Source organism: Dinoponera quadriceps, unplaced genomic scaffold (assembly GCF_001313825.1).
Source record: "Dinoponera quadriceps isolate SergipeBrazil2010 unplaced genomic scaffold, ASM131382v1 scaffold3807, whole genome shotgun sequence".
NCBI classification, from domain to species: domain Eukaryota; kingdom Metazoa; phylum Arthropoda; class Insecta; order Hymenoptera; family Formicidae; genus Dinoponera; species Dinoponera quadriceps.
Window position 1 is genome coordinate 153,665 of NW_014557804.1, and position 14,198 is coordinate 167,862.

Consider the following 14,198-nt stretch of genomic DNA (forward strand, 5'->3'; position numbering starts at 1 on the left):
GGTAATCGGAGGGGAGCCGTGTCCGAAGAAATGCAACTCCGAGTGTGCCGTCATCGCTCGGCTCGCAATTTTACGGCGAGAGCGATGACAACCCCTAGCGAGTAGTGTTGGTCAATTAGACGCAGACGTTCGTTCTTTTCTCTATTTGACGAAGAACTTGCGTTCCAATATCAGGGATGAAGAGAAGAAATAGGATGAGGTACGATTTTGCCTCTTTTTCGGGAAAAAATATGAAAATATCGGAATCTCGGAGATGGCAAAAGGGTTATAATAAAACGTCATAGGTAGGTAGAAGAATTCTTCCTTTTCCGAAAGAGCAGCAACTGCTAAAGAAAAATTCCAGAAGCGTCGTTCGCGCGTCAAGAGGTCAAGATATTTTTTTTAAATCCTCGTTCAACAGAATCCATGATTTCTTACATAAAATATATTGCGGGGAATATCAAGAGACGCGACTCCACCGTGATTTCTCCAGCGAAAATATCGCTTTCTTTTATGTAAGAATAAAAACATTGATTATTCGAGCAGATATTATTGCAATTGTCGTCGCTCGCACAATCGGACTCTTATCGGAGAACTCGTCTGTTTTATGTAAAACCGCGCGACCGAAAGGCTCTTTTTTTGGCGAATAAAGATTTATACCCACAATAACTTCGCTCGGCAAATATTAATCCGAATTCGCAGAGATACAATTGGTATCTCGCACTCTTTCTTTTCCGTGATCAGTTGAGAATCGAACTCTCCTCCAAGAAAGTCGTAGCGAATTTCCCCCCCTTTACGTTCCTTCTATAGTAGTTAAAATTCGCGATTTCAACGAGAATGAATCCGAGCCGAAATTTTAATGCTACTTTGACGCTTTTAAGGATAAGTTTACGCCTACTCAGATGGTCTATAAACTAATGAACAACTTGACTTGTTAACTTTTCTCTTGAATTTGACAGATTTAATTCTAAATACCACATTGACTGACCTATTTTTGTCACTAAACAAACAAAGCGTAAATAGAACTTTGAGACATCACTAGGATGAAAGGAGGAGTAAATTATTATTAGAATCGAAATTGAACTTTATTTTCCTATCTTAACTCCTACTATGTTATAGGATGAAACGTAGAGGCAAAATTTTGACTCAGAATCGAAGTGACGATTGCTGATAGTAAGTCGTAAATATGCTGCTGAAAGAAGTATTTGGTAACAATTACCAAACATTTAGTTCAACTAAATGATTTGGTAACAATAAGATCGTTTAGTTATATGCATTTAATAATACATGTAACTAAATGTCTGGTAATTGTTAGCAAATCTTTTTTTTTTCGTTCAATATACTAATAGTGCGTGCATTGTGATGTTTAATAACGTACACACACTGTCGCGAGATTCGGCTCATGGAGCTTTAATGATGATTCGGCAGTAGACTGCATTATCGCAATCGACACCACTCAGTATTCCGGCACTGCGGTTTACAGCGGATACTACTGTCGGAAGTAGGAACCAAAATACGTTATTATTAGCGCGCGACATGGACGACGTAAACGCGATAGTCCCGGAGGATGCAATTATTAATGCCGAGCGTCGCTCACGTGATTAGCAGATCGAAGAGTGTATGACCGGTTTTGCACGCCGCTTAACTTTCAGCGTAGTTCAACTTACTTGCCGTCTCTTTCTAATCCTAGTTCCGGAAACGGACAAAGAGTTCGAGAAACTAAGGTCGGTGGTCGACTCTCTTGCCGACGAGACCGGCCGCGTTGTTTACGAGGATTTCACCTTGTGGAGAAAGATAATAATGACACCGAAAATATTATTTTACGATGCAGCATGTAATACACAATACAGCAACACTGGTCAACAAATTTCGCGTTATAATTTGTATTCTTTACAAAGGTTTACTATTTGTGTTCGTGTATTGAGAGAGAAAATGACAATAAAAGAAATTACTTCCGCACAAGAATGTGAATTTTTTGTAAATTAATCATCTATGAAAACGACAGAACATATATTTACTAAAACATTTGTTTCTCCTTATATTTCATACTTGATATATTGAAATTCCTTTAAATTATTAGACAACTTTTAACGTTCTCAACATAAATGCAATTGCAATTGAAGATTAGAATTAACGCGCGCGCACGGTCTCCATCTCCCTATAAGAAATTGAAATATATCTCTCGTTCACACTCTTTGAAGGAAGATTGTTACGTATAGCAGTTCGAAGAGTAAAATTATAGCTTCTAAGAAAATAATTTTGAAGAAATTTTCTTTGATTATTGTTTACTATGTTATGAGAATTACTTTGATTTTAATCGTTATACTTGTGTATATAATCAACATTATAAAATGAATTGACGATTTAAGTGAAGGATACAATTTTTATGTTGAACCAATGTAGCTCAGTCGTCTGAAAAATCATCTTACACTATTGGCTTGGTGCAACGGTTCCGTTTTTTAATCGGTGTTTCGTTCAGAAATCCTAGAATTCTACAAGGACGTGGGATCACCGGAGAGAGATCGAACAAGGCTGTGTTCGAAAATTTACTACCAGCGCTGAAAATTTATAGTTCGTGTTACGTATACTATAGATTTTCAGCACTGGCGGTGAATATCGGAACGGCGCGATTGATTGATCATTTTAATCGATTGTATTTGAAAATAAATCAATGTTACATTTTAATGAGACGAACTTTCACTCCGACGCAATAATTATCATTCAACGGGGAGTAATTTTGCGTTGCGCGTGATCATCGCCGACTTCTTAACGACTGTCGTTAGACCCTCCTTTATCGTTCCGTCGCCGATTCTTCTCAAACGGCGAATAGGTTTACTCGACGTTTCGTTTGTTTGTTTTTTTTTACAATAAGCTCAATAGGGCGAGAAAGAGAAAAAGACAGTGAAGGATGGAGAGTTGGCGTCGACCCACCGCGCGGCTTTCCTAACTTGTTGAGTCTCTCTCTCTCTCTCTCTCTCTCTCTCTTGGCAGATACGCTGCCCATGGGAAACGCTTTATGACAATTCTAAATCTTTTACGCGGATATTACTTTTCAATGACCTATAAAAGTTCCTCGGAAAGAAGTATCCGTCGTAACACATCGCTATAAAATTCAACGTAGTATTTTACGGGGTATTCCGGGGGGAAAGGCGAAATCGCGTGGGTGGAGTGAAAAAATTAAGTGAAATTGGTCGTGTGTTAATATTCTCCAGGGCGTTCCCTGAAAGAGCGGACTTTGCAAAGAACAGGAGAATTTAAAGTTCTCTCTAACGAGCCGCGATTGTCGTAACTTTCTCGTAATAATACTTACCTCTCGGTGAAACAACAACGACACCTGCTGAAACAACATCCGGTTTGAAAAGCTGACGAAGATGAGATATATACGGGAGAGAATGAAGTAATGATCGACTGAAAGGACAGTCGACTCATGTAATCTCGTGGCACAGTCAGAATGAGCTCCTGGATGAATTGTCCGTCCTCGTTGCTACTGCTGGTGCTGGGCTGGCTGAGCCTGCACAGCGCGTGCATCACGCGGGCCAACGTCGCCGCCGGGCAACACGGCGAGCCGCGCGACCCGCTGGTGGTGGAGACCAACAGCGGTCTGATACGCGGCTTCTCCCGCACGGTGATCGACCACGAGGTGCACGCCTTCTACGGAGTGCCGTTCGCGAAGCCGCCGATCGGGCCGCTGCGCTTCCGCAAACCGGTGCCGATCGAGCCCTGGCACGGGATCCTGAACGCGACCACGTTGCCCAACAGCTGCTACCAGGAGCGCTACGAGTACTTCCCCGGCTTCGAGGGCGAGGAGATGTGGAACCCGAACACCAACATCTCCGAGGACTGCCTCTACCTGAACATCTGGGTGCCGCACAAGCTGCGGCTGCGGCACAAGGCCGGCGAGGGCAACGCCGGCGGCATGGCGATCCTGGTGTGGATCTACGGCGGCGGTTTCATGAGCGGCACCGCCACCCTCGACGTTTACGACGCCGATTTCATGGCCGCGACCAGCAACGCGATCATCGCCTCGATACAGTACCGGGTGGGGGCGTTCGGCTTTCTCTACCTGAACCAGCACTTCGGCAAGGGCAGCGAAGAGGCGCCGGGCAACATGGGCCTCTGGGACCAGGCGTTGGCGCTCAAATGGCTGCGCGACAACGCGCCCGCCTTCGGCGGCGACCCCGAGCTCATCACGATCTTCGGCGAGTCCGCCGGTGGCAGCTCCGTCTCCCTTCTCCTGATCTCGCCGGTCACGCAGAACCTGGTGCGCCGCGGCATTCTCCAGAGCGGCACCCTCAACGCCCCGTGGAGCTACATGAGCGGCGAGCGGGCGAACGAGGTGGCGCGGGTGCTCGTCGACGACTGCGGCTGCAATTCGACGCTGCTGCTGGAGAACCCGGCGCGAGTGATGGCCTGCATGCGCTCGGTCGACGCCAAGACCTTGTCCGTGCAGCAGTGGAACAGCTACAGCGGCATCCTCGGCTTCCCCTCCGCGCCTACCGTCGACGGTATCTTCCTTCCCGAGGACCCGCTCGACCTGGTCCGCGAGGCGATCTTCGAGAAGACCGAGATTATGATCGGAAACAACCAGGATGAAGGTAGGAAAATCTCGATGTGAGAAATATTCCCCTGCAATTCGCGGCGCTTCTCATTTCCTCAGCCAAAATTATGATTGGGGATTTACGGGAGAAATTAGTGTTTCAAACACGCGATTCCGTCATTTTCTCTTCCGTTTAAGAACTCCTTGTAAATTTACTTTTCTACATAATAACATGAGAGAAATCGATTACGATTAGACCAGAAACTTTGCTGGTTCTCGGACAATTTCTGCATGTATATACGTTATCGCGACAAGTGTTGATTCTTCCGGCAACATGAAATTGAGTCTTAATGATATGTCGAGATGAAGAATCTATTTGAAACTCGCGTTGAAAGCAATTCACTCGATATCCCTGAAATTTAATCAGCAAGCGCCGCTTAATTTTTCACGCGAAACTCTCGATTAGGATCACTATCAGGCCCCTTTTTAAGAGAAGATAATAATTCGTTGGAGAACCCATCGTGAAACCGTAACATGCGCCGGCTGTAAAACGCCTGCAAAAAAAAGTCTGCACGGAGATCGCGCGGCGTTTCTTTTCATTACCGTAATAATCGGCGTGGTTGACGAGTATCAGCGAATACACCAAGGTTATTGAAGGCGCTCGTTATATTTTCGCTCGATGATATTAACGGTAGTTGACGGCTTTTCTTACATATTTGTGTTGTCTAAAAATGTAAGGGATTTCGCGATATTCGGAATCTACCGCGGCGCAAGTACAAATCCGAGCATTACTTTCTTTTTTCTTTTCTAATTTTACATCTAGTTCTCTTCCTATTATATTTCTCTCTAGCATCATTGGAAATTTCTATTATAAAATTCGGAATCGGTAAATTAATTGAAACAAATTAATCACAGATTTAACGACGCATTACGGCTTGGCTATAATATGAAATAATAATTCAGTAGGAACATATTGAAGAAAGAAAACCCCCTTTACAAACTACCTCTTAAGCCGGAATTATCGCGAGATAGAGCTGCGTAATGATAAAGGCCTGATTATGTCGCGGCCAACTGGTGGTTCTGGCGTATATCGATTAAATAGCCGATGCACCACTGGAACGTGTGTGTGTGTGTGTGTCGCTGCTTTTTCGTTGATGAGCGGAATTATTAGTATGTGACCTTTAATTAGTGCGCAGCGCGATACTCGCCTCACGCACTAATGATGTTCATTCAGTCGAAATTATGAGCGCGAATGAGAGAAAAAGGGAGGGAGATTTCATATGCATGAGGCTGTCCTCCCCCTCCTTTCCCACGCAAGAAAGGTTCGACAAAATTTCGGAGCAAATACAGACGAGCGAGGCGAATTAAACAGCAGCTCGACAATTCACGCGTTTATTTAACGTGAGATATCGCAGAAAGAGCGCCGCGTATATTGCGTAACGCGCACAAAGAAACACGTTCGCGCGCTTAATTGGCCAGTTTCACGAACGATGTAAATTATATTACAGTTGTTCGTCCCACACATCTTCTCCCTTTTATACTTCCGTATTCTGCTCTTTAACGACTGGTGCCATGTGACGCGCACACGGCCCGATAATCGCTGAATTATTAACAGATCACCTGGTGCCTTTTCTCTTTGCCCTTTATCAATTAACGGCTCACGATATTCCCTAATTCTGCGATTTCGTGACCAGCCGACCGTCTCAATCGTATTATTCGCCGCTTTGATTTCGCTGAGACTCGCTACGTTCTTCATTAATTACTGTCAACGGGACTATAAAATAAATCTCAATGTGGTTCAGAGGATGCACTCCAAGCTTAACCGTTTCAGTGCCAAGGAGCGATTCTTCTGTTTCGCTCGAAAGGCTGCGATAACCGGCACGGCTTCTGTCGATGCGCGACTACCATTCCGTTTTAGGTAAATAATGAGGCAACTGATAAAAGAACGAATTTTAATAGCAATCTAACATTTGGATGCAATTATCGGAGAATAAGACGTTTGGCATTTCTGAATGGGGAATAAGACAAGCGAAAAAGCGCTCCTTGGCACGTTTGGACGGGGAAACAGCAGAGACACTCAAACGGAACCTATCGAGAGAAAGCTTCTCGATATTTATGGGTGAAAGAATGGTAATCAGCGTAAGAGCATTTTTCTATGGTGAATCTACCCTTCCGACCAAAATCTCACACGCCCGTGTTACTGCCGATTTATTGTTTCCCACGCAGGATCGTTACCTTATGTTTGATTATCCAGCCGCTCTGTTGCTGGCGCGTCTATCGAGCGTGCAAATGGGGTGATAAATCGGTATTGTCTGCAGAGTTCGCACGCTCTCTGGTTTAATTAAAAATATAACCTAACCTCGCTGAATCGAACTTCAGTATTGACAGCGAGCGACCGATTCTGCTATTTATTTACGGTGAGGGATAGATAGAGAAAAAAAGACAATTGGAGGAGAAGAGAGAAGCAAATATCGTGAGATTTTACGTTGCTCTCGAATTGATTTTCGGACCGCGGTAATGTATAATCCATTAAAAACCTATAAGTAAAGTAGATTAAGTAGCGAGCTGAAGGCGCGGGGGAACTATCGCTAAAATTGGATTGGATTTCGCACGTATCGTCAGGTATCGGCAACAGGTTCCCCGGGAACGACGGTACGCTTGCTGAATGGATGAAAGGAGAAGGGACGGGTGGAACGTAATTTTTGTCGCGGAGAGTTTGAAGAGGTTTAATTAAAAATATTCCAGTAGATGATTGGCTCCGAACTGTTGAATACCGGAATACAGAGATAGACATTTTCAGCGGCGAAAGTTACGCGCATTATTTGTCATCGGTAGAATCATGCCCGTTTGCCGCAACTTTTCAGAATGGTTTACGATCGGTCGGCACAGACGAGATTTGCGCACAAAAAGTCGACTCTTCTATCGGTTTGGTAGCATTATTTTGAAATATTTTAACATAATTATTTTAGGAGGTCAACATTTTTTAAATTTATTTTAACATTAAGATGAGTTAGTAAAGTCATAAACATATGAAATAGTCAAATTAAACAAATGTTTCTATTACGAATAATTTAAGATAAAGTAATTTCATTCCTGTGTTAATGTGAAATGTAAGCAGCGTGGTCGGCAGGACTGGTAACAGGTAGTAGTAGAAAAAAAATGTGTGAATTAAAATGTTGAAATGTAACATTTATTCATATCATACGTCCCAAAATTTTTTACAAATTTAACTATCCCTTCGCGTATTTTTTAACTGTTCCTTGTGTTATTCTGACATCGTATTTTAAGATGAAACAAAATGTGTTTACGTCAAATAATTAACATTTTCAATATGTTGAGATATAACATACAGAAAATTTAAGGTGGACTCTCTGGGACATAGGAAAAATGTTGAATTTTTTACCGTGTAAGTTGCGTTTTCGTGGTGTTCTTCGAACACAAGTGGTGCGTTAATGCACAATAATCGGTACGAATAATAAATGTGACAAAACGTCGTATTAACGGGATGATTTAAGCACGTATTGCATGCACGTGCGCAATAAAACTTATTGACAAACACGATTCAGTTAATTGAAGTATTGCACGGATATTGATGCGCTCGAGACAGATAATTTATTGCCGTGATTGTTTATAGGTCAGATAACGCGGTTCTCTCTTCTCTCCCTGCGGGCGATCTCTTATCGGTAAAATGAAATGTAAATGCGGCGCGGGATATTTATTTCCACCGCAAGTCAAATAACTGCGCGCGATGCCGGTAACGTAAGTTATCTTGTCAAACAACGAACGATTAATCAGCCGGCTAATGGAGAAACGCGGTAACCAATCAGTGCGCTGCATCCGCGCTGATAGACGATACGGCGTGCCGAATACGCGAGTAAAATTTCAAGCAATGGCGGATGTTTTAATTTTGAGTCATAAAGTGAGGCAAAATCGAAAGACTCGGGAGAATATTAAACTTCGGCAACGCGAAGAAGAACAAGGTCTTATTCTTCCCTGCAAATGAACTTTCCTCCGACAGAATTTTAATCCGACATTTAATTAGCGATATTTAACAACCTTTAATACCGACGGACGAGATTTGTGCGCGACGGATTTTTTTGCATGAGATGTCCGGTGTGAAATTTTTCGATACAATAAAAAAAAATCCGATTCTATTATCGAGCGCTTCGCCGTCCTGTCAGTAAGATCTTTGGTCGTCGTCCGCACTTTGATATTTTGATACGGCGATGGTGATCATCAATAGCTGTTTCTTATTGCGGCTGAAGCACGGTTGGCCTGCCCGCAACGTCGCTCACCGATATCGCATCGAACTTATCCATTTCGAGAAGTTACACAAAGCAATGAATAAGCGTAACGCGTGGTTATCAATTGCATTAATATTCATAATTCGGCGATATCCGTCAAATCGGACGTGCGCGCAATACGAATAATTGGATGTGTTAAAACTGCGTGTACTGCGATACTTTAATTCAATTAACGAGAAACGTCCGAGAGTCGATCCTATCTTGGATAATTGCAGGATACAAAATTACATCGATCCTCCCTCTGATTGGCCGTAATACCGTTACAGCTAACTACGGTTTTCGTTAATTGAGACACCGATAAATGTCACCGACACGGTATCAAAACGCCATGGTACTTTTCACTCTTGATTAACATCCATCTCGATGATTCAACATTCATAGAGCGCGCGTTCCCTTTGCGCGAGGCGAAATGACGAGTGTCATCCAGAGTGTGTAAGCACCTGTAATTCGCCAATCTCATGACAGCGGAATGTGCGTTTTATCGCTGGCGGATCGAAATTTACGACGATTGTTAATTTCATTATTGCATCCGACAACATTATTCTTGTTAACCGAAATGGTTCGTCGAAATCTCTCTCCGGCGGTTTACATGCCACGTGGCACTTACGGCAGCGCAGTGCGTGCGCCTAAGTAACGCTTATATGTATCGCGCTCCTGGTGCCGCACTTTAGTGCTCACATGTAAAACCGCGGTACTTCGGTTTATACTACCTCTTCCTTCCTTCTCACACTCTTTCACGATTGTTGTTGTTGTATCGACCGCGAAATGGAGTCGCTTAGTCTGGATACGACGCGTTTTCGCATTGCCGATAATCATTAATAATAAATATAGTCATTAATCATTATGGTGAGATAATTAATTTTCTGATAATTTAATTGCGGCCGGTTTTAATATGAATTCCCAAAAATGTCGGAGCACTTATTTGGATTGTGATTGCGAACGTATGCGAACGTAGGCTATGCATGGAAATATGTATGCATATGTATTGAGAGGAAGGTGCATCCACCCACCCTTTCCTCCTCTTTTACCACCGCCGGCAACGCTCGTAGATAATTTGCATAGCTTTACAATGTCAATGTGTATTTTATTTTATTGGCCCTTATTACGCCATTCCGTCACTTGAATTCGTTTTATTTTTTTCTTAAAAAAAAGCACCCACAGGTTTTAACGAGCCGCTGGCTTCCCCTTAACAATAATCGATAATGTCTGCAAAAATAACGTTCCATTTCAATTCGCGACAGTGCACATCGATTATAGACGCATCTTGAGTTAAAGAAACACGCGCTTCTCGAAGAGAGACGCGGATCTACGCTTTCGTCCCGGAAAAGGTAAGAGAGGAGCGTTTCATTGGCAGAAAAATTGTATCTTCCATCTAAAGCGTCCATTTTCTAGTTAATTTTGCTGATCACAAATATAACAATTAAAATTGAACTTTTGCTCTAATTTCCATAATATATAACATCAAAAATGTCTCTTTCATAACTCCCTATGTACGTTTTAGAAAGTCAGCCCAGTCTTGCCCTCGTATTGGCATGATATCTAAATGATAAGATCGACCCAACGTTGCGGGTAAAAGTTGACTAACCATGCTGATGTTACACCGCGATAGGCACTTTTGGCGTTCAGGCGGATAACTTATCTGCCGATATCGCGTCGCGATCGAATAATGACAATCGGTTTGTCGTGATACCGACCCGAGAATTGGACACGTCGGGCAAGAGTCGGCAAATGGGTACTTATGTGGTAGCTCTGTAAGATTGTAGTAATATCCTCATATTCACACCTCATTAATTTATCAAAATTAAAATCTGGCTTTTATTTCTGGAATTATGACTAAATATTATATTTTTTATTGTTATTCTTCCAAATTTCACCACATAAATATAAATAGAAAATTCAATAAGGATACGAAATTTGCCGATCAATATTATCCGCGCTTTATTATTTTCCGATTCGCTTTAATCGCTCAGAATTTCCAAGTCGTATTAACGTCTCGACAATATAAACAAAGAAATCGTTTCGGTTATCGGGCGGCAACACCGCATCTATTATATTATATTCATCGAACGTCACAAAATCCATCGACAGATTACGTTATCTAGGGAAAAAGCGTAACGCGAATTTCGCAAAAGTGCGCTACATCGTGTGATTCGAATTCACCGGGACTATACGAAGTGCTCATAATGATCGACATTATTCGATAATACCGAGCTCAATAATCACGTCGTTTGTTGTTACACATTTTCACTCGTATGTTCCGCTTTAAACTAAAGGGGGCTCGAAATGCTGTGTTTCATCACTGGGTTAAGGTCGGATTAATTGATTCACCGGGGCGACGGCGGCCACTTCACTGACGTTATTTTTAATTTTTTAACTACGAAAGTAATTTTAACTACGAAGCAACTCACTATAAACGCTCATTTCCGATGCTATTAATTATGTGAATCCTCCTCTGTTCTAGCATTTCCGTGTACGGAAACATCGTTTTAAGTGAAATTCAATGCGTTTGTGACGCATCGTGAGTGCGCCGACTGTGAAACTCGGACAAGGAAGAGAGAGATACATATTGCATAAAAAATTTCTCTTTAAATTCAGCATACTAAGTCCCGTGCCGACTTCACAGTGAAAGAAAAATATTTCGTATTTTTACTATAATTTTAATGGGATTTCCCTCAGTGTGCACTGAGAAAAAGATTTTTAGTATTTGTAACTATAGTCGCGCAAGTGGAAGAATTATAGTCTGGAGAACTAGTAGACACTTCCTTATTTTTTTGTTCTTTTTTCTTATTGCAGAGCCTGCAATCCTTTTGTTTGAAAAATATATTGGGTTTTGTCATATGGCTATGACTTTTTGAGGTTTTTATGAGTTGAATTGAATTACGCACGACGGAATAAATTATTTCCGCGTATTCAATTTTACACGCGTGTTTCGGTATGCCTCGTAAATCATCGTACGCGTGACAGTTTATTTGTAAAAACAATACGAAATAATACACGCCTCTAAGTTCCAGTCTTTTAATATATTTTACGTATTTGTACCGTTCTTCGGTTTTTATCACATAAATTCCGCAGAGTCGAACATTCACGTCATTATCAATAAAATCTTGATTCTATCATGATAATTATGATCGCTTTCGAAAAACGTTCATTCCCGAGCGCAGCCCTATTCGCGATAAATCGACATCGTCGTGCAATTATGCGCTTTCGTGCCGAAAGTCATTATGTCGTTACGCGGTCGGCGTGTGTCATCATTTGGAAGTCAAATGTGGGCTTTAAAGTCGACGTCGATTCCCAAAGTCAGCCACGCTTGAGATTAAGTCGTTAACCGCGAAGAATCTCCATTTAAACGTGAACGTTCTGTCAAACGCGACGCGATTCTGAAAGTTGCACGACGGGATGACGTGGATGACAGGTGAACGTCGAGAAAAGGTACACTAAAAGGAAAAATGGTAAATCTGGCTAAAATTGTATTTAAATTTCTTTTAATCAATAAAATATATTAATTCCAATCGTTATTTACTTAGGAATATTGACTTTTTTAATCAAATGAGATTTGGTTTTAATAGATATGTTTTTTTAGTGTAGTAATGTTAGGTCTATACATAAGTTTCGGGGGCTTTTTTTTATTTAAAAAACTGTATATTAAAAAAGAAACAATACATACATATATTTAATCAAAGTATTTTCCCTCGCTTACTACAACTTTAAACCATTTTTCAGGCAACAAATGAATTTCTCGATTGAAGAGTGACAGATTTTTCCATGCGATAAATTCGTCGACCCATTTTCGTACTTCAACCTCATTTCTAAATCGGAGAGACGGTTCTGCATTGATCGAAATAGGTAAAAATCGGGAGGTCTGGACTATATGCCGGGTGGACTTCCCACTCAAGGTCCAGTAAGATGTCGCGGATGCAACATGTGGCCAAGCGTCGTTTTAGAGTAAGATTACTTTTCGATTTCCTTTACCTGTCTTGTTTTTTTTTCGAATTTCTCCGTTCAACCGGTATAATCGGCCAGTGTGTAGCGCTCTGCAGTAATCGTTTCACCAGATTTGACCAGCTCATAACAGAGACCACCAAATACAAAAGAGAATCTTATATCCTTGTTGCGTTTGGGTGTCGAATTGAAAGATTGTTCTAACCCCCTTTATGCTTAGGTCTCGCAAATAATCCTGCTTATTTCAGTGACACTTTTTCCGCGATGCACCTTTTCAATCTCCATTTTCAATTAAATTAAAAATGTGTTTAAGTAAATAGATACGTCATATATAGGTTTAAATGCAGGTTAACCAATTCTATTAACACGAAACAAATTGGTTGAAAAGATCACATATCTATACGTTTTCAGTACATCTAAATATGACCCCAGGAACTTATGCACAGACCTAATAATAATTTACTATAAAATTCTTCCCTTACAATAGCACTCGCCACAAAAATCATTTTCCCGACTACAATTATCGTGCAATTACTAAACGTAAACATCAAACGTTGTTTTCCACGGTGTAATACGCTCGAGTGAGAGTTCGCGGGAAACCCAATGGTTGCACGTTGCTTTCGTAATTTTCGTATTCATTTTTTTTTCCATTCAGCGTATCAAATCGTGTATTGTTACGTTACGATCAGGACTGCACAAATAAACAAACTCCATAAAATTGCCCCCGCTCGATACGGGATTCGCCGGCGATAAATTTAGAAAAGTGGGCGGGCGCGCGCTCGAGCGTGTGCAAATTTTCACCGAGATCAAATTCACACGGATGATTAACGAGGAGGGGATCGACTTTATCACGTGATTTCTTTCCCAAATTCATCAGTATTCATCATTATTCGTCTAACAGTGCGAATGCGCGTGCGAGAGCACGCTCTCTTTTTCTTTCCTCCACTTTCTTTTCCTTTTCTACGACACAATGCGCCCTCAAATCGCATAATTGGCTCGACAGTTATTTTTTGCCGTCTCTCTCGCGCTTCTCATCCGACAAATACGCGGCCTTACGCGGCTTAATCATCTGATGCACCGTTCATAAGTCGTTATAGGAGCGCGCCTGGTTTGCGCGCGCGCATGTGCACTTGATCCCAGTTTTGCGTAGGCTATGATTAGCGCGGACGTGCGTAAGCATAAATTAATTTACGTAAGCTACTTTGATTAAGCATCGCGTCAGGACAACGCCCGAAACCGGGAGCGAGGACAGCGGGGGAGTATCCCCTTTCCTCGTTGCTATTGTGACTAATTTGAAATTTGACGCCATTAAATTTGGCGATATGCAATTGCTTCTGCCTTTCAAGCGGGAAAATTCGCTTGCTCAAATACCGGAAATCTCGTTTTAATATCCTCAATTCTGGAAACGCAGTGCGCGCAATTTTCCCGTTTTAACGGTT

The 14,198-nt window shown here is 41.9% G+C and overlaps 1 protein-coding gene across 5 annotated transcripts in view; it reads left to right on the forward strand.

The window, feature by feature from the left end:
• Nucleotides 1-14,198, forward strand: part of LOC106749460 (acetylcholinesterase) — a 107,772-nt gene that overhangs the window by 338 nt on the left and 93,236 nt on the right. For all 5 annotated transcript variants that reach the window (XM_014628916.1, XM_014628913.1, XM_014628915.1 and 2 more), the window contains exon 2: nt 3,192-4,574. In XM_014628916.1, coding sequence (XP_014484402.1) covers nt 3,431-4,574 — 1,144 coding nt within the window. In that variant the 5' untranslated portion in view covers nt 3,192-3,430. The remainder of the gene's footprint in view (nt 1-3,191; nt 4,575-14,198) is intronic.